The following is a 25,449-nucleotide window of genomic DNA, read 5'->3' on the forward strand; positions in this document are numbered from 1 at the left end:
GGGATATGAGGTTGAGATATGAGGATGGAATATGAGGCCAGGATAGGAGGTCGGGATATTAGGACGGGATATGAGGACAGGATATGAGGGCGAGATAGGAGGACTAGCTAGCGTTAGTGTTAGCTCAGCTAGTGTTAATTAAAAACAAAAGAAATGCTTTCAAAATAGACATCTGAAAGTATAAGTTTCATAAACTAATTGGTCAGAAAGTATAAATATATGCAACCTATTAGTGTTAAAATAGCAAAAAATCAAAAATTTTTTATTTTATGATTTTTTGCATTGTAAAAAAATAAACTACAAATGATATCGGCTTACCTTTACTATGTACATGAAGGACAATTTGTGACAAAAAAAACAATGTTAAAATTATCGTGATTGGCAAAACGTTACCAGAGTTATTCTCTAATAAAATCAGATATTCCTGATTTGTAAAAACAGGCCTGGTATTTAAGGGGCGTACAGAACTATTTGTCTTGTTCCTTAAGGGTTTAAATATAAGGAATAGGGGTCTGTCTAGCATGGTAATTAATGCAAATATCTGGGATGATGTTTTAGGTAGTACTGCTACTGCCAGCATGGAACACACTGTTCCATGATGGAAGTGGTAGTACCTGTACTAATTGACAGATCGCCCCAGGTCCGTTGCGATCCTCCTGTATAATCTATAGATGTAGCTGGCCGCTCTTCTATGGTCCCCTGCACTGCCAATTATATACACCTATTCATATTTCCCTCAAAGAGCTGTGATTGGTTAGATGGTTCACAGCAGGTGTCAGGAGTGACATCCACTGTGATCTTTCTTTAACTGCAGGTACTACTACTCCCAACATGGAGCACACTCTGCTCCATGCTGGGAGCTGTAGTACCTGCAGTAATAGACAGATCGCAACAGGTGTCAGAAGTTACACTCGCTGCGATCTGTCAATTAATGCAGGTACTACAGTTCCCAGCATGGAGCAGAGTGTGTTCCATGTTGGGAGTAGTAGTACCTGCAATTTTAGGAAAGATCACAGCAATTGTCCTATCGCAGAGATGCGCAGCGGCTTTCTCCTGCGCTATACTCCGGCCGGCCAGTGATATGAATAGAACATCACTTATTTGTATTTCCCACTGAGAGCTGGGATTGGCTGCCACCATCCGGCCAATCCCCACTCTGGGCGGAAAATATGAGTGAATAATGTGAATTTCTATTCACATCACTGGCCAGCCGGAATACAGAGCAGAGATGCGAGTGCTGTATAGAGCCGCTCCACATCTCTGCTATATTACGGACGATCGCATTGGGTGTCAGGAGTGACACCCAGGGCGATATGTCTACTAGTACAGGTACTACTATTCCCATTATGGAACAGTCTGTTCCATGCTGGGAGTATTAGTACTACCTAAAAAATGTAAAAAAATTCACTTTATTAAAATTTTGTTATAAAGAATATAAATTTTGGTAAATACAATTTTTTCCATCACTACCTCATCCTTTTTTTTTTTTGAGTACCAAAAAAAAAACTTCAAAGGGGCCAAAAATGCAATTTCCACTCAAATGCAAAAAATGCCAGGAAAAAACACAAGAAAAAAAATGCCAAACACAGGAAAATGCTATGGCGTTTTTTCTGTCATTTTTTTCTGGCGTTTTTTTTTGTGCCACATAAAAACCAAGTAAAAACTTAGCCTAAGGATTCAGGGCGTACAAGAACACCCTTGGTCTTTAAAGGGATAGTATGGTATCACAGTTTTATGGATATCTTGTAGTGAGTTTAGCATTTTTGTAATTCACATGTTATACATCTGTCCACAGCATATATGTTTTTTTACCGACCTCTTTTCTGTGAAGGAAGTTCAGTAGTTTTCCTGGTTGCTTTTGACTGTTGTCCACACCTGGGCCATGTTTGTTCGCTGTTGTGGACAAGACATCAGAGCTGCAGGCGTTGCTGTTTTTTTTCTTCTGCAATGGTTTTGCCCTTTTCCACACCCCTGTAATGAATATTCATTGAATTGTTGGGGAGGATGGATGTCTCCTCCTGCTGTCAGCCTGCCCTGTGCCCGGCTTGAATACCCTGTATCAGCTCTGCTGCTAACATGTAACCCCTTCCCCGCCATGGGGACCGAGCGCCCGCGGGGGGAATCAGCTATCATGATTCCCCCCGCGGGTGCTCGATCCCCATGGTGGGGGAATTAGTAACATGTCAGCCGCAGCGCTATCATGATTCCCCCCGCGGCAGTCCCCACATCAGGGAATGAATTGCCAGCCGCAGCGCTGTCCCCACATCAGGGAGCTAGTCATAAGTGACCCGCGGGCACTCCTCTGCTTACTGATAACCCCCTAAGCGATGTCCCCGCAAGGGTTAACTGTGAGCTGCATCAGCCCTGTACATTCTTGCCACATCGAGGAATGAATGAATTGTTAGCAGGGGTACAGGGCTTCTGATCAGCTTCTGTTCCCTGTCCCAGTTAAGGGACATCTGTAATAATGAATGTGACATATTCCTGTGCCCGGGTCTGCAAAAATAAACTAAATAAACTTTGACTTACCTTCCTACATTCCCCCATTGCTACAGGTAACAACTTTGCAGTCCTCTGCTGCGAACCTCATGCTCTGACAGAGCCGTCAGCGAATCACCGGCCGCAACAATGTCGATGGCAGAGGCGGGACATCGCTGCCTCGGCTGGTGATAGGCTGAGCGCACTGTCATGTAAGGAGCCATCTGGCTTCTTACATGACAGTGCGCTCAGCCTATCACTGGCAGAGGCGGCACATCGCTGCGGCCAGTGATTCGCTGACGGCTCTGTCAGAGCATGGGGATCGCAGCAGAGGACCGCAAAGCCATTACCTGTAGCAACAGGGGAATGTAGGAAGATAAGTCAAATTTTATTTTGTTTATTTTTGCAGCCCCGGGCACAGGAATATGTCACATTCATTATTACAGATGTCCCTTAACTGTGACAGAGAACAGAAGCTGATCAGAAGCCTTGCACCCGCGCTCCCAATTCATTCATTCCCCGACATGGGGAGAATGTACAGGGCTGCTGCGCCTCACACATAACCCTTGCGGGGACATCGCTTGGGGGCAGGGGGGTTATCAGGAAGCAGAGGTGCGCCAGCGGGTCACATATGACTAGTTCCCTGATGTGGGGACAGCGCTGCGGCTGGCAATTCATTCATTCCCAGTTAACTCTTGTGGGGACTTCGCTTGGGGAGTGGGGGGGATTTCAGGAAGCAGAGCAACGTCCGCATGTCACATTATGGGGATAGTGCGCTGCGGCAGGAAATTCATTCATTCCCTGATGTGGTGACTGTGGGGTGACATTAATCTGTAAGCTGACAGTAAGGGTGGGAGGACTATACTAATGAGCAGGCCGAGGAAAGGGAGTGCAAAAGGGGGAAGAAGAAAAAACACCCACAAACAGGGCTGGGCGGCAACGCAAAACAAGTTGGGCTGGGCACTGAAAGAGGAGACAAGCTACAAGGCATGCTGGGAGCTGTAGTTTCTGAAGCAAAGGCAAAACAAAAATAGATGCTACACTATATGGACATACTTGTGCAAAGAAGGGAAATGAAAGACAAACAAAGAGCAAGCACGAGACCAGGGATAAGAAGAAAACTCACCTGCAAGGGTAAGTAGAAACTGAAAAAACACATTGGCCACACATTGGAGTACATCTTTAAGTACCAGTACACAAGGGCATATCTGTATTCCCTTGGTCCTTAACAGGTTAATCGTATTGACCCACATAATAACAAAAAGGTCAGTTTTATAAGAAAGTGTACAACAAAAAAATGACACCTACCAAAAGTTTCAAAATTGTGGTTTTCTTTTTAATTTCCCTACACAAATAATATTTTTTTGGTTTCGTCATACATTTTAAGGTAAAATTGGTTGTGTCAAAAAAATGCTCCAATATGGCTCTGTAGATGGAAAAAAAAAAGTTTTGGCTCTTAGAAGGTGAGGAGGAAAAAATGAAAATGCTAAAATGTAATTGTTTATGTCTTTAAGAGTTTAAAGGTCACAAAGTGAAATTTAGTTGGAGATGGTTTATGTTTTATGATTTATGTCCACATTTTCAATGACATTTGGAGGATAACCGAACTCAAATTACTGCATTTGGCCCCTCACAGTTTCATTCCTTTTGTGCCTATACAGTTAGTATACACATTAGACACACATACTGTATAGTTTCACACAGTACTCATACTTACTTTTTCTGCAGAGCTATCACACCACAGGAAAGTGAGACAGTATTTTAGACTTTTTTTTCCCTATAAGTAGTCACTTTTGGTAAATTAAATGATTTACAAAGATGTGAGAAATCACATATGCTTCTAAAGGGATAGAAGCTGTTTGAAAGGGCACTGATCATTTAAATATATTTTATGTATCACCAGGTGGCACAAAAGGTAAAAGCTAGTGGTTCCCGCTTGTCACTTACAGTGCTGGATGAAGAGAGCTATGAGAAAATGTGTGCTGAAAAAATCTCACCAATATCCATTCTTACTAATTATATCCCGGAATCATGTCCCAGGCCAAAACTTTGCTTAGTACGAAATGAGGGGAAAGGCTTTGGGTTCACAGCCACTGCTACAGGTGGTAAGTTATCACATTCTTATGTAAAATGTTTTTCATTCTAGCAAATTTTTTATTCTTTATCCTGGTAAACAGACTCTTTCATATTATTTTCCATGCCAGTTTAACAAGATGAATGATACCCTACTATCACTCTTTCTAGCAGGAATAAATCTAGTTTTTCACTTTTTTGTGAAGTGAAAAAGGTCATAAAAAAATCCAGAAAAACTGCAACTGCTTTTTTTCCAGCGCTTTTTCTGATGTTTTTTAAATTTGTGTGGAAATGCCATTTTTTTAAATATTCTGTAGCAGTTTTTCATTGCATCTGACCCCAAGACAGGTGCCCTGAAGGCAGAGCATCTGGCCCATTGAAAGTAATGATGTAAGTGATGATGTATAAGGCCACTACTTACTGGCTGTAGAGTATATAGCGATGCATAGCATACCGCTGAATTCTATACAGGAGCCCATACTCCCATTATGACAGGAGTCCCTGCTCCTAGTGGGGCTGAGCTGTGCCCGCAGATATACAGCAGCAGGTAGAGCTCAGGTTGGACAGAAGGTATACAATGTATATCTCCTGCCCAGAAAAAACATACAATACACCAGATATCTATATAGATCACTGATTCACTGTAACCCCTTTCTCAGCCCCATGCATTGACCCATAGTAACATAGGGGGAGATTTATCAAAACCTGTCGAAAGGAAACGCCCATAGCAACCAATTAGATCGCTTCTTTCATTTTTGAAAAGGCCTCTGAAAAATGAAAGAAGCAATCTAATTGGGTGCTATGGGCAACTCAGCAACTTATCCTCTGGTCCGGTTTTGATAAATCTTCCCCATAGTTCATAAGTTTGAAAAAAGACCAGAGTCCATCAAGTTCAACCTATATCCCTAATGAGTCTCTACTCAGTTGATCCAGAGGAAGGCAAAAAAAAAAACTAATCTTAGAGGTGAAGCCTCCTTCTCGGCTCCAAATATGGCAGTCAGAATAAATCCCTGGATCAACCTTCTGTTGCTATAAATCTAGTATCCATAACCTGTAATGTTATTACTCTCCAAAAATGCATCCAGGCCCCTTTTTAACTCTTTTACCTAGTTCACCATGACCACCTCCTGACCACCTCCTCAGTTCCACAGTCTCACTCTTCTTACAGTAAAGAACCCCTGTCTGTGCTGGTGTAGAAACCTTCTTTCCCCTAAATGAAGAGGATGCCCCCTTGTAATAGATACATTCATGGGTATAAATAGATCATGGGAGAGATCTATGTACTGTCCCCTGATATATTTATACATAGTTATAAATAACCCTAATTTTAATAATCTTTCTGGGTACTGTAGTCCTCCCATTCCCCGTATTACTCTGGTTGCCTGTCTTTGAACCCTCTCCAGCTCCACTATATCTTCCTTGTATACTGGTGCCCAGTACTGTACACATTATTCCATGTGTGGTCTAACTAGTGATTAGTACAGCGGTAGAATTATTTCCTTGTCGTGGGCATCTATGCCCCTATTGATACACCCCATGATTTTATTTACCTTGGCAGCAGCTGCCCGACACTGATCCCTACAGGTAAATTTATTGTTAACGATGACTCCCAAGTCCTTTTCCACGTCAGTCGTCACAAGAGTTCTCCCATTTAATACATAATCCCAGCCCGGATTTTTCCTCGCTATGTGCATTACCTTACATTTATCAGTGTTGAACTACATCTGCCATTTCCCAGCCAAACCTCCAACCCATTTGTAACAGTGCACAGTCCTCTATTGTGTTAACCACTTTACAGAGTTTAGTATCATCTGCAAAGAGTGCTACTTTACTATTCAACCCATCTACAAGTTCATTCACCCCTTAAGGATGCAGCCCATTTTGACCTTAAAAGGGGTATTCCATTAATTTTTTTTATCTGACTAAAAGTTAGTGTAGTTCATAACATAGTGTCTGTACCTGTGTGTGATGGTTTTCGCACAAATCTTCTGTGATTTTCGCCCCAATATTTCTTTTTAACAGCATACAAAATGACTGTTGTCTCAGATTTTTCCCAGGTTGCAATGCGGCCGAGACCTGACATCACTAGTCAGCTGATGACAGGGAGCCTGTCTACTTCAATGGATGGATCGATCGCTTGGTGGGAGAGAGATCAATCTGCAACTAGTGCAACAGCTGTAGGCACCCTGATTGAAAACCACAGGTCTTTTGAATGGATGCAGCTTATTTATGTATCAATGGGTGGGGTGGTTGATGTGTGGGAGGGAGGAAAATGGAATTTTGGGATTTGTAGTCAAAAAAAGAAAACTGAAACAGAAAATACCAGTTCACAAAAAGCTAGCCACAGTATTAACGTAATCTCACAACATAGCCATTTGGCCCCAAGACAAGTGCAAATCCTTCCTAAGCATGTCCATTATTGTCTGCCAGGTACCTACTAAAATCACCTTATGGTGGACAACCCCTTTAAAGGGGTACTCCGGCCCTAAGACATCTTATCCCCTATCCAAAGGATTAGGGATAAGATGTCTGACCGCTGGGGACCCCCGCAATCTTGCATTCGGCACCCATGGCATGCTGCTAAAAGAGGAGGGTGCCGAATGCAAGATTGCAGGGGTCCCCAGCGGCAAGACCCCTGCAGTCAAACATTTTATCCCCTATCCTTTGCATAGGGGATAAGATGTCTTAGGGCTGGAGTACCCCTTTAAGGACGCAGCCGTTTTTTGCAAATCTGACCACTGTCACTTTAAGCATTAATAACTCTGGCACTCTTTAACTTATGAATTTAATTCCGAGATTGTTTTTTCGTGACATATTCTACTTTATGTTAGTGGTAAATTTTCGTCGATACTTGCATCATTTCATGGTGAAAAATGCCAAAATGTCATGAAAAATTAGAAAATTTTGCATTTTGCAAACTTTGAAATGCTCTGCTTCTAAGGAAAATGGACATGCCAAATGAATTATATATTGATTCCCATACAATATGTCTACTTTATGTTTGCTTCATGTAGTTGACATGTTCTTACCTTTTGAACCCATTAGAGGACTTCAAAGTATAGCAGCAATTTTCCAAATTTGCACGAAAAATTCTAAATCTGAATTTTTCAGGGGCCAGTTAAGTTTGAAGTGGATTTGAGGGGCCTTTCTGTGAGAAATCCCCCATAAATGACCTCATTATAGAAACTGCACCCCTCAATGTATAGACATTTAGGAAGCCCCCATGGTGCCAGAACAGCAAAAAAAAAAAAAAAAAAAAAAACACAAGTCACACTATTTGGGAGACTACACACCTCAAGGAACTTAACAGTGAGTCTTAAAACCCCACAGGTGTTTGACGTGAACATTTTTAACTTCACTAATTTCACTAAAATGCATATTTTTCATTTTTACAAGGGGTAATATGAAAAAATGCCCCCCAAAATTTGTAACACTATTAACACATATGTGGATGTAAAGTGCTCTGTTGGCGAACTACAGGGCTCAGAAGAGAAGGAGCTCCATTGGGCTTTTGTAGAGAGAATTTGGTTGGAATAGAAGTCGGGGGCCATGTGCGTTTCCAAAGCCCCCATGGTGCCAGAACAGTGGACCCTCCACATGTGACATTTTGGAAACTACACCCCTCACGGAATGTAGTAAGGGGTACAGTGAACATTTACATGCCACTGGCATTTTCCAGATCTTTGGAACAGTGGGCTGTGCAAATGAAAAATAAAATTTTTCATTTTCACGGACCACTGTTCCAAAAATCTTTCAGACACCTGTGGGGTGTAAATGCTCACTGCACCTCTTGTTACATTACGTGAGGGGTGTAGTTTTTGAAATGAGGTCACATGTCCAATGTTCTGGCAGCATGGGGGCTTTGGAAACGCACTTCAATTGCAGCCAAATCCTCTCTCCAAAAACCCAATGGCGCTCATTCTGGGCCCTGTAGTGCGCCCGCAGTTCCCTTTACATCCACATATGGGGTATTTCCTTACTCAGAAGAAATGGGGTTACAAATTTTGGGGTCTTTTTACCTATTACCCCTTGTAAAAATGAAAACTTTTGAGTAACACCAACATTTTAGTGAAAAAAAAATAAATTTTTTCATTTTCATGTCCACCTTAACGAAAATTTGTCAAACACTTGTGGGGTGTTAAGGCTCCCTTTACCCCTTGTTATGTTCCGTGAGGGGTGTAGTTTTCAAAATGGGGTCACATGTGGGTAATTATTTTTTGGCGTTTATTTCAGAACCCCTGTAAAATCAGCCACCCCTGTGCAAATTTAGGCCTCAAATGTACATGGTGCGCTCTCACTCCTGAGCCTTGTTGTGCGCCCACAGAGCATTTTACACCCACATATGGGGTATTTCTGTATTCAGGAGAAATTGTGTTACAAATTTTGGGCGTCTTTTTTCCTTTTACCTCTTATGAATAAGAAGTATGAGGCAACACCAGCATGTTAGTGTAAAAAATAAATTTTTTATATGAACATGCTGGTGTAGACTCCAACTTTACCTTTTCATAAGGGGTAAAAGGAGAAAAAGCCCCAAAAAAATTGTAATGCAATTTCTCCAGACTACGGAAATATTCCATATGTGGCCCTAAACTGTTGCCTTTAAATATGACAGGGCTCCAGAGTGAGAGAGTGCCATGCGCATTTGAGGCCTAAATTAGGGATTTGCATAGGGGTGGACCTGGATGTCAACATTGCGCTTGCCTCCTCCACCAAAAATGCATTGCGGCAGTGTTCCCCAAATAGGGTGTGTCCCAATGTTGCAAACCTCCCAACATGCCTGGACAGTCAATGGCTGTCCTGCAATACTGAGAGTTGTTATATTTCAACAGCTGGAGGCTCCATTTTGGAAACAGCGTCGTACGAGACATTTGTCATTTTTATTGGGGGGGGAGTGGCGCAACAGTTTAAGGGTGTGTATATGTAGTGTTTTACTTCTTATTTTGTGTTAGTGTAATGTAGTGCTTTTAGGGTAAACTCACATGGGCAGGGGTTCATAGCAAGCTTCCCGCTGGGAGTTTGAGATGCAGCGGAAAATTTGCCGCAGCTCAAACTTAAAGTGGGAAACTCGCTATAAACCCCCATCTGTGGCATTGTACCCTGTACATTCACATGGAAGGGAGGGGGGGGCACACCTTCAGCTGTTGCAACTGACAGACCCTGCATGCTGGGAGTTCTAGTTATGCAACAGCTGGAGGCACACTGGTTGGGAAACACTGAGTTAGGTAACAGACTACTGTAGTGTTTCCACACCAGTGTACCTCCAACTGTTACAAGACTACAACTCCCAGCATGCATGGTCTGTCATTGCATGCTGGGGGTTGTAGTTTTGCAACAGCTGGAGGCACATGGGTTGGAAGACACTGAGTTAGGAAACAGACAGTATTTCCCAAACAGTGTGCCTCCAGTTGTTTAAAAACTACAACTTCCAGCATGCCTGGACAGCTGAAGGGCATGCTGGGAGCGGCAGTTATGCAACTATTGGAGGCGAACAGTTTGGGGTCCACTGTGGCCTTCCAGATGTTTCTAAACTTCAAATGTTGCCGAACTACATGCTTGCAGTTGAAGGGCCAGATGTTGCAGAAGAACAACTCCCAGCATGCCTGGGCAGTGGGCATGCTTTCAGTTGAAGTTTTGCAACATCTGGAGGGTTACAGTTTGGACACCACTGTATAGTGGTCTCCAAATTGTGCCCTTCCAGATGTTGCAAAACTGGCCCGGAAACGCTGTGGTTCGCCGGTCTGAATTGGCCGACTAATCACGGCAATCGCAGACAAGAGAGGATCTCAGGACCCCCCTGGGCGATATGCTGGGATGGCTGCTGTTAGATATCAGCAGCCATTCCCGCTGCATCACCACGTCCGGAGAAGCGGTGATCATGGAACGCAGCTAAGTGACACTTGGCAGTGCTGTACATTTACGGCGCTCGTCCTTAAGGGGTTAATGAATATATTAAATAGAAAAGGACTCATGACTGAGCCCTGTGGTACCCCACTAGTAACAGTCACCCAATAATCAGAATAAATACCATTAACAACCACCCTCTGTTTCCTATCACTGAGCCAGTTACTTACCCACTTGCACACATTTTCCCCCAGCCCAATCCTTCTCATTGTATGCATTATCTTTTTATGTGGCACCGTATCAAAGGCTTTGGAAAAATCAAGATATACAACATCCAGCGATTCCCCTGATCCAGTCTGGAGCTCACCTCCTCATAAAAGCTGATCAGGTTAGTTTGGCAGGACCGATCCCTTATAAATCCATGCTGATATGGGGTCATACATTTATTTTTATCAAGATACTCCAAAATAGCATCTCATATAAAACCCTCAAACAATTTACATACAACAGAGGTTAAACTAACAGGCCTATAAATCCCGGGGTCACCTTTTGCCTCCTTTTTAAATATTGGCCCCACATTTGCCATGCATCAGTCCTGGGGAAAAGTCCCTGTTACTATAGAGTCCCTGAATATTAAAAATAGGGTTGTGTCTATTACATTACTTAATTCCTTTAGAACATGAGGGTGAATGCCATCTGTACCCGGTGATTTGTCTTTTTTGATTTTTAGTAGGTGGCACTGTACTTCTTCCTGGGTTAGACAGATGACCTGTACGGGGGAGTTTAGCTTATCTTGTATTTCACCTGGCATTTCATTTTCCTCTATAAATACAGTGGAGAATAATGTGTTTAATATGTTTGCTTTTTCCTGATCCCCATCTATAATTTCTTCCTCATCAATTTTTTAAGGGTCAACACTTTCATTTTTAACCTTTATGCTATTTATATAGTTAAAGAACATTTTGGGGATAGTTTCTACTCTCTTTGGCAATGAGTTGTTCTGTCTCTACTTTTGCTGCTTTTATCTTTTTTTTTTTTTTTACATATTCTACATTTCTCTCTATAGCTTTTTAATGCTTCTTCACTGCCATCTTGTTTTAGTAATTCAAATGCTATATTTTTGTAATTTATTGCCCCCTTAACATTTTTATTCATCCCACATTTGTTTTCTTCTATTCCTGACCCGTTAATTCCCATAAGGTATATACCTCTTACAGTGAGAATTAAATATATTTTTAAAACTCTCCTATTTAGTGTCAGTATTCTTTCTTTTTTTTAGGACATTTTATATTTTTAAGGGCTTCTCTGAGTTGATCAAACTTTGCCTTCCTCAAGTTCATCATTTTTGTGGCCCCTCATGAGATTCCCTTATTGCAGTTATTCCCTTATTATAAGTTATAATGTATTATATTATGATCACTATTTCATAGTTGTCCTTCTACCTGCACATTAATTACTCTATCAGGTCTGTTGGTTAATATTAAGTCTAGTAGGGTGCCCCCTCTGGTCGGGCAGTGCACCATTTGGGACAGATAATTGTCTTTAGCTATAGTCAGAAACCTGTTTCCTTTATAAGATTCACAGTCTTCCAGTTTATATCAGGATAGTTAAAGGCCCTCATTATTATCACATAATTTTGATTTGTCTTTTGATTGTTTATTTGCCTCAGTAATTGACCTTCTGCCTCTTCCACTATATTTGGTGGCTTATAGAAAACCCATACGGGGATCTCAAACTCCTACTTTTAAACTTCTGGCTTTTAATACCCTCTTAGAACAGGCTCTCTTTGAATCAGCAACTCACAGACCACAGAGCACGCTCAGAACTGAGAGCCAGAGTTTTATGTGGTAATAACTCAATTATGAATGATGGTCATAAAATATTAATTATGAAAAATTAAACATTTTGACAATTATCACAAAATATACAAATTATGACCTGGTGAATTATAGACAAAGTCAATCAATACAATTCACATCTGGGTCTGATTATTTCCTCAGATATCAAGTTCTTTTTATGACGGGATGACATTTTCGCTAGGATGTAGTTTTGCAATATAGAATAACACACAGATACAGTAACCCCCCGACCTACGATGGCCCCGACATATGATAAAATCGACATACGATGGCCTCTCAGAGGCCATCGCATGTCGATGTCAGCATCGACATACGATGCTTTTATATGTCGGGGCCATCGCATTAACTGCTATCCGACAGTGCAAAATGCTTAAGCTGCTGTCGGATATCAGTTTAAGCATCCCTGGCAGGTTCGCTTACCTATTCCCGCTGCTCCGGGTCCACTTCGCGATCCTCCAGTGTCTTGCGCATCTTCTCCAGGGTCCGGGCCTTGCTTTCCGGCGTCGTTATTACGTCACTACGCACGCCGCGCCGGTGCAGCAGCGTAATAACGTCACCTGAAAGCGAGGCCCGGACCCTGCAGAAGATGCGCAAGACACCGGAGGATCGCGAAGAAGACACCGGAGCAGCGGGACAGCATCGGGAGCCCCTGGAACAGAAGCGGGAGCGGTGAGGACCTGGTGCGGAGCGGCGGGGACAGGTGAGTACAGCTTCCTATACTTTAAATTGCACGGATCCCTCAACATACGATGGATTCGACAAACGATGGGTCGTTTGGAACGAATTACCATCGTATGTTGAGGGACCACTGTATTATAAAAGTATGCAGATTTCTTGGTTATAAGGTTCTAAACATAAATGAGTAATAAACACAATCATATATGCAAATGAATACCAAATAGTTAACATTACAAGCTGGTTAATTGACTACATAACAGTAGAACAATACATGTGAGTAGTGAGTAACTTGTTACAATATGACATGAGCTACTAGGTTAGAATATCATACAAGAAAAAGGTTACTTTACTCTGTCCAGAGGAAACCTCATGATCTCAAGATGGGCAATATCTAATCATAGACATCTCAACATGGAATGCTAAATACAATTCTAACCACTACACATCACATGACTCCAAGAATGGGTAAAAATCCATCTAAGAATATAAACATGGAAGAACTTTCTGGACTATTTTATACATGACTTTGGTAAGATTATTTAGACTGATAGCAGAGATATATGACCTTGCTTGTCTATATATTAGAAAGAAGAACTTGAAGCAAGTTTCCTTTGTGGGAATTTTACTTATAACACTTAGCTTGGTGAAATAGGAATTCTAACATCTAAAGCAATTGTTCAATGCTTTGATAGATTGTGAGTCTTGATTCTTCTGCAGGTAGAATGAAGTCTCACAATATCCTATAGTTACAATTAGAGATGAGCAAACTTTTGAAAAATTCGATACGGCCAATTTGCCGAATTTTCCGAAAAAGTTTGTTTCAATCCAAATTTTTTCGCTGCAAATCTATATTAAAAAAGGCTATTTCTAGCCTACATACAGCCTCAATAGGGGTATAGAACACTTTGCTGTGTTCTAAAACGCATATGGAGTGTGCTGGGGTAGTGAAATAATATTGTTATTCAGAATAACATGCAGATTACCGGCATCGCTTTTAGAATCACTGCCGCACAGCTGCACAATGACAGAGCCTGGTGGAGCATCAGTGTCAGGAGACCATATAGTGACTGAATGACACAGCGTGGAGGTGTTGGCAGCATTAGGATACCATATCGTGGCTGAATGGCACAGTGTGGAGGTGTTTGCAGCATGAGGACACCAAATGGTGGCTGAATGACACAGCTTGGATGAGGTTGAAGCATGAGGACACCATATAGTGGCTGCAAGACACAGCGTGGAGGTGTTGGCAGAGGTGTTGGCAGCATCATTATGAATGATTTGTAATTGTTCTTCTTTATAGTAGAAATGTAGATTATTTTGGCACAGCCCGGCACAGCTCGGAGTTGCCAGCAGCATGAGTAGGCACTAGGCCTTCACAATCCCTAAGATTAAAAGAAGAATTCGAAAATTTAAACCGAAGATTTTGGATAACGGGTGCTACCTATGAGAAAATTTGAATTTCCCAGACCCAGGCCCAGCAGCGGCATTAGTAAACCATATATTGCCTGAATGACACAGCCTGGAGTTGGCTGATGCATGAGTATACACCAGGGCCCCACAATCCCCCCCCCCAAAAAAAAAACACAACAATTTTAGAAATTTTTGAAAAAGATTTTGGATAGCGGGTGCTTCCTATGAGAAAAGTTGAAATTCCCAGACCCAGGCCCAGCAGCGCCATCATTTTTTGATTTGAAATTTAAATCAAACTATGATTGTCCCGGACCCCAGCGTGTGGGTACAAAGGATCAAATATAACAAGCCCCCACAGGGCTCATGTGGCTGTGAGATGTAGGCGCAACTTCTCCATTGCCCTGACCGGCCACTGTTTCCAAGACTTTTCGCCAAGGCAAACCATGTGAAGAACAGCGTGACACCGCCGTGCCCTGCACACATGGTATGCTGAAGGGCCACTGAGACTTGTCCGGGCAGTGAAGGCTTAGGACACAGTGGAGAATGTGGAGGCGGAGTAGCACACTGTCACAGGACCAATGGGCTGACAGAGTGTAGCAGGAAGCAGCATAGAGTACACACCAGGGCTTCACAATCCCTAAGAAAAAACAATCGTTTTTAAAATTTATGAAGAAGATTTAGGACAGCGGGTGCTACCTATATATTGCCTGAATGACACAGCCTGGAGTTGGCTGATGCATGAGTAAACACCAAGGCTTCACAATACCCCCCAAAAAACACAATTTTAGAAATTTTTGAAGAAGATTTTAATCTTTGAAGAAGATTTAGGACAGCGGGTGCTACCTATATATTGCCTGAATGACACAGCCTGGATTTGGCTGATGCATGAGTACACACCAGGGCATCACAATCCCCCCCAAAAAACACAACAATTGTAGAAATTTATGAGAAAGGCTTTTGGATAGCGGGTGCTATCCATTTGAAATTCCCAGACCCAGGCCCCACAACGGCATCAGTAAACCATATATTGCCTGAATGACACAGCCTGGAGTTGGCTGATGCATGAGTACACAGCAGGGCTTAACAATCCCCCCCCCCCAAAAAAAAACACCACAATTGTAGAAATTTTTGAAAAGGGTTTTGTATAGCGGGTGCTACCTATGAGAAAATGTGAAATTTCCAGGCCCGCCAGCGTCATCAATAAACCATATATTGCCTGAATGACACAGCCTAGAGTTGGCTGATGCAAGAGTACACAGCAGGGCTTCACAATACCCCCCCCCCCCCCCAAAAAAAAAAAAAAAAAACACAACAATTTTAGAAATTTTTGAAAAAGATTTGGGATAGCGGGTGCTACATATGAGAAAATGTGAAATTCCCAGACCCAGGCCCAGCAGCGCCATCAGTAAACCATTCATTGCCTGAATGACACAGCCTGGAGTTGGCTGATGCATGAGTACACACCAGGGATTCATAATCCCCCCCAAAAAACACAATTTTTGAAATTTTTGAAGAAGATTTAGGACAGCGGGTGCTACCTATATATTGCCTGAATGACACAGCCTGGATTTGCTACCTATGAGAAAATTTGAAATTCCCAGACCCAGGCCCAGCAGCGGCAACAGTAAACCATATATTGCCTAAATGACACAGCCTCGAGTTGGCTGATGCATGAGGAGACCATTGAAATGTCTGATTTTTTTTATTTGAAATTTAAATCAAACATTGAGTGTCCCACACCCCAGCGTGTGGGTACGAAGGACCAAATCCAACAAGCCCCTGTTACTCCGACCGGGGCAATGCAGACAGGAGAACGCCACAAGCGCTTCAGGGAGGAGCAGGGACCTGGAGCACTTGCGGCGTTCTCCTGTCTGCAGCGCCCCGGTCAGACCCGCTGACCGGGAGCACTGCACTGTCACTGCCGGCGGGGATGCGATCCGCATAGCGGGATGCGCCCGCCCGCGAGTCGCATCCCAATCCACTCACCTATCCCGTTCCCCGGCTGTCACGTCCCTGAGATTTAAAGGGCCAGTGCACCACTAATTGGTGCCTGGCCCAATCAGTGTCAATCACTCCCATTCATATAAAAACCCACTTCCCCTTCCTGTCCCTGCCGGATCTTGTTGCCTTAGTGCCCTGAGAAAGCGTTTTGTGTATCCAGACCCTTGCCGTTGCCCCTGACTACAATCCATTGCTGCCTGCCCTGACCTTCTGCTATGTCAGCCCTTGCTCTTGCCTTGTCCCTGTGTACCGCGCCTGTCTCAGCTGTCAGTGGGGTTGAGTCGTTATCGGGTGGAACAACCTGGGGGTTACCTGCCACTGCAAGTCCATCCCGCTTTGCGGCGGGCTCTGGTGAAAACCAGTAACCCCTTAGATTCCGTTCCCCTGGTACGGCCCATGCCATCACCTCACTGACACAGAGGATCCACCTCCCGTGTCCTCTCTGCAAACCAGTCCGGATCCTGACAGTAGATCCGGCCATGGATCCCGCTGAGGTCCCGCTGCCTAGTGTCGCTGACCTAACCACCGTGGTCGCCCAGCAGTCACAGCAGATCGCGCAACAAGGACAGCAGCTGACTCAACTGACCGTTATCCTGCAACAGCTTCTGCCACAACTACAGCAATCATCTCCTCCGCCAGCTCCTGCATCTCCTCCGCAGCGAGTGGCTGCTCCCAGCTTCCACCTGTCTCTACCGGACAAGTTTGATGGGGACTCTAAACAGTGCTGTGGATTCCTGTCCCAGTGTTCCCTACACCTGGAGATGATGTCGGACCAATTCCCTACCGAACGGTCTAAGGTGGCTTTCGTGGTCAGTCTCCTGTCTGGAAAGGCCTTGTCATGGGCCACACCGCTTTGGGACCGCAACGATCCCACCACCGCTACTATCCAGTCCTTCTTCTCAGAAGTATGTAGTGCTTTTGAGGAGCCAGTCCGGGCTTCCTCAGCCGAGACTGCTTTGCTGAACCTCGTCCAAGGGAGCTCTTCTGTGGGTGAATACGCCATCCAGTTCCGTACCCTCGCCTCTGAACTCTCCTGGAATAATGAGGCCTTCTGCGCAACCTTCAAGAAAGGCTTATCCAGTAACATCAAAGATGTCCTGGCCGCAAGAGAAATTCCTGCTAATCTGTCTGAACTAATCCATTTGGCCACCCGCTTCGACATGCGTTTCTCGGAAAGACAGGAAAAGGATCTTGTTCGCACCAGGCGGTTTTTCTCAACGGCTCCTCTCTTTCAACGTCCTTTGCAATCGGTTCCTGCGCCTTCCGCTGAGGAGGCTATGCAAGTGGATCGGTATCGCCTGACCCTACAAGAACCGCTGCCGAAATGAGAATTTGTGCCTGTATTGTGCTAGTACCGAACATTTCCTAAAAGGCTGTCCTATCCGCCCTCCGCGTCAGGAGAATCGCACGCACCTACTTCACAAGGGTGAAACAACACTTGGTGTGAATTCAGCCTCTCCACGTCTGACTGTACCTGTGCGGATTTCTCCTTCCGCCAACTCCTCCTTCTCAGCAGTGGCATTCTTGGACTCAGGTTCTAAAGGAAACTTTATCTTGGCCTCTTTCGTTAATAGGTTCAGTATTCCAGTAACCCGTCTCGTCAAGCCGCTCTTTATCTCTTCTGTAAACGGAGAGAAATTGGATTGCACAGTGCGCTACCGCACTGAACCCCTGCCCATGAGCATTGGACTTCCCCATGAAAAAAATAGAATTTTTCGTTCTGCCTAACTGCACCTCTGAAGTTCTTCTCGGCCTGCCGTGGCTCCAGCATCATGCTCCTACCCTCGACTGGACCACCGGGGAGATCAAAATTTGGGGTCCTTCTTGTCTCAAGCGATGTCTCACATCTGCTCCCACTTCTCAAACCCCTGAGGCTTCATCTTTACCGGGCCTTCCCAAGGCTTACCAGGACTTTTCAGATGTATTCTGCAAAAAGCAAGCAGAGATCTTACCTCCTCATAGACCTTATGATTGTCCCATTGACCTCCTTCCTGGTACCACTCCGCACTGTGGCAGGATTTACCCTCTTTATTAAAAAATGAAGTTAAAAAATAGGAACCAGTCCTCAGGGTATATTAGATATAGACAGAAAAGAGATGGAAAAAGGAGTGATCCTGATATTTATTTCATGTTACTTAATCACTGATACTCTCTGTCCCTGCTGGGCCCTAGCATGGGACACAGAAGTCAGCGAAAATAGAAATTCAATTAAAAATTACATTAATAAAAAAATTACATTAATAAAAATGAGATAAAACTTGCAACTACATAGGTGATGTATGGAATATTCAATAATGCGCTAAAAATAGCAAAGTGCTGCACTGTTCAATAACTGGAAAGTTCCAAATTCAACAGTCTTTGTGCTTCCAATAGTTAGATAGTAACACTGTTCAACAAAGTTCCAATGTATCAATCTTAGTAATAGTCATTGGTGGTACAATGTAGCAAGTTGTCACTTCAGAACACTTAGTATACTGAGTGGATGCCTGAGGAAGCGGGTGACCGTGAAATGCGTTGCATTATGGGAAACAAATCCTTTTAACTTCTTATCTGGTCTCAGCGCTTCCATTGATCCTGCTCTGCTACCTGGAGATTGCTTGTTTTTATTGTGATTCTATTTCAGCGGGACGAAGCTGCAGAGACCCTTTGATGATACACCCTGTTCCATTGTTGTACTTGGTTGGAGTACAATTTCATGTGGTAAGCGCAATTCACACTTAGCGTTACCAACTCACCTTTGGTGTTACACTACGGAGCGCATCCGTTTGTGCTTTTTCTATTGTGGCTCTGACCAGGAAGAATGCTAATCCCAAGTCGTGGCCTCCACAAGCGGATGAGGCCTTCAATAGCCTCAAAGCTGCCTTCGCCTCTGCACTAGTTCTCTCCAGACCTAATCCGTTTAAACCATTCTTCCTGGAAGTAGACGCTTCTTCAGTCGGAGCTGGAGCCATACTTCTGCAAAAAAACGTTACCGGATGTAACATTACTTGTGGTTTTTTCTCAAAGACTTTCTCTCCGGCAGAAAAGAACTTCTCTATTGGAGATCATGAACTTCTGGCCATCAAGTTAGCACTCGAGGAGTGGAGACATCTATTGGAGGGTTCCAAACACCCCATTGTCATTTACACCGACCACAAGAATCTGTTTTACCTCCAGTCCGCTCAGCGTCTGAATCCTCGCCAGGCTAGATGGTCGTTGTTTTTTGCCCACTTCAACTTCGAGATACACTTCCGTCCCGCTGACAAGAATGTCAGAGCTGACGCCCTTTCTCGTTCCTCTGATGCCTCCGAGTCTGAAGCCCCTCTGCAGCATATCATACCGCCTGAGTGCCTGGTCTCCTCTGCTCCAGCCTCACTGGGGCAAACCCCCCTTGGAAAGACTTTTGTTCTTCCATGCCTTCGCCTCAAGATCCTCAAATGGGGGCATTCTTCTCACCTGGCTGGTCATGCTGGCATTAAAAAGTCCATTCAGCTCATCTCCCGTCTGTATTGGTGGCCTACACTAGAGGGTGACGTTATTGATTTTGTTCGGGCCTGTACTGTTTGTGCCCGGGATAAAACCCCTCGCCAGAAGCCTGCTGGACTCCTCCTTCCTTTGCCCGTCCCTGAGCAACCATGGTCCCAAATTGCCATGGATTTCATTACTGATCTTCCCGTATCCCATGGCAACACCGTAATCTGGGTGGTCCCTGATCGTTTTTCCAAAATGGCTCACTTCCTTCCGCTTCCAGGCCTTCCTTCTGCGCCACAGTTGGCAAAGCAATTTTTTCTGCACATTTTTCGTCTTCACGGGCTTCCCACGCATATCGTCTCGGATAGAGGCGTTCAATTTGTGTCAAAATTTTGGAGAGCTCTCTGTAATCAATTAAAGATCAAATAAAAATTTTCGTCCTACTATCACCCCCAATCCAATGGACAAGTGGAAAGAGTAAACCAGATTCTTGGTGACTACTTGCGACATTTTGTCTCCTCCCGCCAAGATGATTGGGTCGACCTTCTGCCCTGGGCTGAATTCTCGTACAATTTAAAAAATTCTGAATCCTCCGCCAAATCCCCATTCTTTGTGGTGTACAGCCATCATACTCTGCCCCCCCCCCTCCCCATTCCCACTTCTTCTGGAGTTCCTGCTGTGGATGAAGTAACCCGGGACTTCTCCGTTATCTTGAAGGAGACTCAAAAGACGCTCCTACTGGCCTCGTCTCGTATGAAGAGACATGCAGATAAAAAGAAAAGAACTCCTCCTGTCTTCGCTCCTGGTGACAAAGTGTGGCTCTCTGCCAAATATATCCGGTTACCTTGGACCATTTAAAGTCAAAAGTCAAATCAACTCCATCTCCTACAAGCTTCATCTTCCTCCTTCTTTTCGTATTCCTAACTCCTTTCATGTTTCCCTTCTCAAACCTCTCGTTCTTAACCGATTTTCCCCAAAGGTCACCGTTCCTGCTCCTGTCTCTGGCTCCTCTGATGTCTTCGCAGTAAAAGAAATACTCGCCTCCAAGTTTGTAAGAGGTAAAAAAAAAAATTCTTGTTGACTGGGAGAATTGTGGCCCCCGAAGAGAGGTCTTGGGAGCCCGAGGACAATATCCTCGACAAGGAGCTCATCCATAGGTTCCCGGGCTCCAAAAAGAGGGGGAGACCAAAGGGGGGGTACTGTTACGCCGAGTGCTCCGGGTCCCTGCTCCTCCACGGAGCGCTCGCGGCATTCTTCTGTCTGCAGCGCCCCGGTCAGACTTGCCCGGCTGTCACATCCCGGCATGCGCGGCCCCGCTCTCTAGGGCGCGCGCGCGCTGGCTCTCTGAGATTTAAAGGGCCAGTGCACCACTATTTGGTGCCTGGCCCAATCAGTGTCAATCACTCCCATTCATATAAAAACCCACTTCCCCTTCCTGTCCCTGCCGGATCTTGTTGCCTTAGTGCCCTGAGAAAGCCTTTTTGTGTATCCCAAGCCTGTGTATACAGACCCTTGCCGTTGCCCCTGACTACCATCCATTGCTGCCTGCCCTGACCTTCTGCTATGTCCGACCTTGCTCTTGCCTTGTCCCTGTGTACTGCGCCTGTCTCAGCTGTCAGTGGGGTTGAGTCGTTATCGGGTGGAACGACCTGGGGGTTACCTGCCGCTGCAAGTCCATCCCGCTTTGCGGCGGGCTCTGGTGAAAGCCAGTAACCCCTTAGATTCCGTTCCCCTGGTACGGCCCATGCCATCACCTCACTGACACAGAAGATCCACCTCCAGTGTCCTCTCTGCATACCAGTCCGGATCCTGACAGCTATCAGAGGGCTCATGTGGCCGTGAGATGTAGGCGCAACGTCTCCATTGCCCTGACCGCCCCATTTTTTTTTGTACCTTTGTTTAAGAAGAAGCGCATATCCAAGTGTCCAGAAGACTCTATAATGCAGGACGGTGGACGGTGGCATGTATGTATCTATTTAACAAATCGTAAAATTAAAGATCCAAGCCCAGAAGCATCATGAAGGCAAGTAGTTCCTGAAAGACACAGAAGCAGTCAGGAGTAGGCATCAGCAGTACCCAAGAAGCTTTCATAACCCCTTACATTGGTCGATCAATCGCAAGATCGAGCAATAACAGGTGTGTGATGCCCTCAGATGTCCGAGGCGGCACGCGCGCTACACTGAACGGACCAGCGTGTGTCTATCCTTCACCGACAAGTGCGGGTAACCCGCCCAACCCTGTTCGTGATAGGGATCGGGGATTGCAATTACTTGCCATGAAAGATGAATTCCAACTAATTGCGGGTCATAAGCTTGGGTTCATTAGGTCCCTGGCCTTTGTATACACTGGTTGTCTCTACTACCGATTGGATGGTTTAGTGAGGTGTTCGGATCGGCCCCGGCGGGGTAGGCGACGGCCCTGGCAGAGCACAGAGAATTTAAAGATCATTGTTGAAATTAGCATTAAGCATGTATTAGCTACTGATTAACTTCCAAAAATTAAAGGCCCAAGGCCAGAAGCATCAGTGGGGCAAGTAGTTCCTGAAAGAAACAGGATGAGCCAGGTGCAGGCATTCGCAGTACCCAAGAAGGTTTCATAACCCCTTGTTGAAATTTGCATCAAGCATGTATTTAGCTACTGCTGAACATCCAAAAATTAAAGGGCCAAGTAGTTCCTGTGAGGCAAGTAGTTCCTGAAAGACACAGGATGAGCCAGGAGCAGGCAATCGCAGTACCAAAGAGGGTTTCATAACCCTAATTGATAACCCAAGAGGGTTTCATAACCATAATTTGGAAGTGTTGGTGTAGCAGCATGGTCAATCTACTCTGAGGCATCTGGCATTGGTGGCTGGAAATCCCGGCTGATCCATCCCTGATTCATCTTGACAAATGTCAGTCTCTCCACATTTTTAGTGGACAGACTAGTTCACCTTGGGGTGACTATGGCCCCCTGCTGCACTAAACACCCGCTCTGATGGCACACTACTGGCCGGGCAGGACAGCTTTCCAGGGCAAACTCTGCTAGTTGCGGCCATAAATTAAGTTTGGCTGCCCAGAAGTCCAGCGAATCTTCAATGGTTGTTGGCATTGCCATGTCAAGGTATGTCACCACCTGTTGGTTCAGGTCCTGCTCCATGTCTACCTGCTGCTGATGAGTTGCTTCACCATGCGGGTGAAGAAAGCTACTCATCAGCGACTGTAGACTCAGGCTGCTGCTGATTGAGCTGGTACTGCTCCTGCCACCCCTCCTCTCCCCAGCAGCCATGGCAGTTGAAGGTGAGTGCAGAGGGCCCTCCGAGTCAGACCTGCGAGTGGATGCACCATGTGGCCGATAGGCATCGGCCAACTGACTACGTAGAATCTCTCTGTAGTAGGTCAGTTTGTCCTCCCTCTCAGTGGGTGTAAAAAAAGGCCCCCATTCTGGTACGGTAGCAAGGGTCTAATAAGGTGGAGATCCAGAAGTCATCCCGCTGACAAATTTTGACAATTCGGGGGTCACTATGGAAGCAACTGAGAATGCATTGTGCCATTTGCGCCAGTGACTCGGAAGGACTACCTGACTCCATCTCCACTGCATACTGCCACGGTGTGTCTTTGTCCTCTGTCTCACCTTCCTTATAACCCTCCAACTCCTCTGGCTGCTCCTGCTCCTCCTCACAGGAAACTGTGCATGCACCTGCCATCTCATCCAACCTAAACTGTGCTCCACTCTGCCCCTCATCCTCCTCCTCCAGTTCAGCCCCCACAGGGCTCAAGTAGTCTTGAGATGTAGGTGCAACGTCTCCGTTGCTGTGATCAGCCATTGTTTCAATAATTTGTTGTAGCAAATGTAGGAGTGGAATTACGTTGTTCATGGCGTAATCCAGGCGATTTACAAATAATGTGGCTTCCTCAAAGGGCCTCAGCAAACGGCAGGTGTCACGTATGAGCTGCCACTTGTTCACATTGAAGTTACACAGAGGAGTAGTCCTATCGGCTTGGATCATCAAGAAATCGGTGATGGCTTTTCTTTGTTCGTATAGTCTGTCCAACATATGGAGGGTGGAATTGCAACGTGTAGCAATGTCACAAATAAGACTATGTTGTGGGATACCGTTCTGACGCTGCAGATCAAGGAAGGTGTGCTTGGCGGTGTACGAGTGGCTGAAGTGCATGCACAGTTTCCTTGCAATTTTCAGGATGTTTTGCAAATGGGGTGAAGACTTGATAATGTTGTCTCTTGGACATGGCTTTGCCGATGGATTGTTGGCGGAATCGCTGACTAAAAGCAGGAGAAGCAGGAGTATCTGAAGCGACAGAAGGAGGGTTTGACACACAGCTCCCTTCGGCTAAGGTGGTGGAGCCTTGGCTGGATGAAGGAGGGAGCGGATGGCCACTGGGTGATGCAGCAGGCTGGACCACTACATCGGAGCCACGGTTCTCCCAGGCCGCTTTATGATTGTGAAGCATGCGTTAATGCAGGGCCGTGGTGCCGACATTGGGACCCTGGCCACACTTTACCTTCTGCCGACAGATCTTGCATGTGGCTACGTGGACCTCCTCCGGATGCCTGATGAAAAATTGCCACACCGCCAAGTAGCTGATATTCTCACCTACAGTCCGTACTAATTGACTGCTACTGGCGCTGTCTCCAGGAACCCCGGTTCCACTAACTCCCGGAAAGGTAGGCTGCCGCGAAGCAGGTAGTCTCCCCATGGCACGTTTGGCTCCTGAATTTCCACTCCTGCCACCACGCTGACTGCCAACCGTGCTAAACCCCATAGAAAACCTTTGGAGACAGTTGAAAGTCCGTTTTGCCAGCAACAGCCCCAAAACATCACTGCTCTAGATAAGGACCACAATACCAGCAACAGTGTGTGAAAACCTTGTGGAAACTTACAGATAACATTTGACCTCTGTCATTGCCAGCAAAGGGTATATAACAAAGTAATGAGATGAACTTTTGTTATTGACCAAATACTTATTTTCCACCATAATTTGCAAATAAATTCTTTAAAAATCAGACAATGTGATTTTATGGATTTTTTCTCTCATTAAGTCTCTCATAGTTGAGTTGTACCTATGATGACAATTACAGGCCTCTCATCTTTTTACGTGGGAGAACTTGCACAATTGGTGGCTGACTAAATACTTTTTTGCCCCACTGTACAAGGAGGAAATTTTACCATACATATTGCCATCATTCTGATACTGAACAAATCCTGTATACTGAGAGTAATATTACCAATAATAACAAAGACTGAATAATAAAACCATAATACCAGAATACAAATAAAACAAGAATCAAATAAATCCGGTGCATAAGGAACAATAGATTTATTGATTAAAGTACACGGACAACGCGCTTTGAGTTAACACTCTTCGTCAGGTTATGATGGACCTGATGAAGAGTGTTAACTCGAAACCCATTGTCCATGTACTTTAATCAATTCAAATATTTTTTATTTTATAAGTCAATCCACACGGTTAATTGCTCACTATCTTCTCACCTCTCGGGAGCACCTGCACTTAGTGTCTTTTCTATCCCCCCTCCCCCATTCCCGATACCCATTTCTAAATGTGAAGGTTTTACCGAAGGTGGAACCCTGGAAATCCTGATGATAGCTAGGTAGATGGACAGCAAGGTGAGTAGGTTGGTAGATAAACAGCCAGCTATGTAG

General features: G+C 44.8%; 1 protein-coding gene across 4 annotated transcripts in view; it reads left to right on the forward strand.

Moving 5' to 3' along the window:
* NHERF4 (NHERF family PDZ scaffold protein 4) overlaps nucleotides 1-25,449 on the forward strand; it is an 818,185-nt gene that overhangs the window by 395,858 nt on the left and 396,878 nt on the right. For all 4 annotated transcript variants that reach the window (XM_056543464.1, XM_056543466.1, XM_056543465.1 and 1 more), the window contains one exon: nucleotides 4,382-4,583. In XM_056543464.1, coding sequence (XP_056399439.1) covers nucleotides 4,382-4,583 — 202 coding nt within the window. The remainder of the gene's footprint in view (nucleotides 1-4,381; nucleotides 4,584-25,449) is intronic.

This window comes from Hyla sarda, chromosome 10 (assembly GCF_029499605.1).
Source record: "Hyla sarda isolate aHylSar1 chromosome 10, aHylSar1.hap1, whole genome shotgun sequence".
Taxonomy (NCBI): domain Eukaryota; kingdom Metazoa; phylum Chordata; class Amphibia; order Anura; family Hylidae; genus Hyla; species Hyla sarda.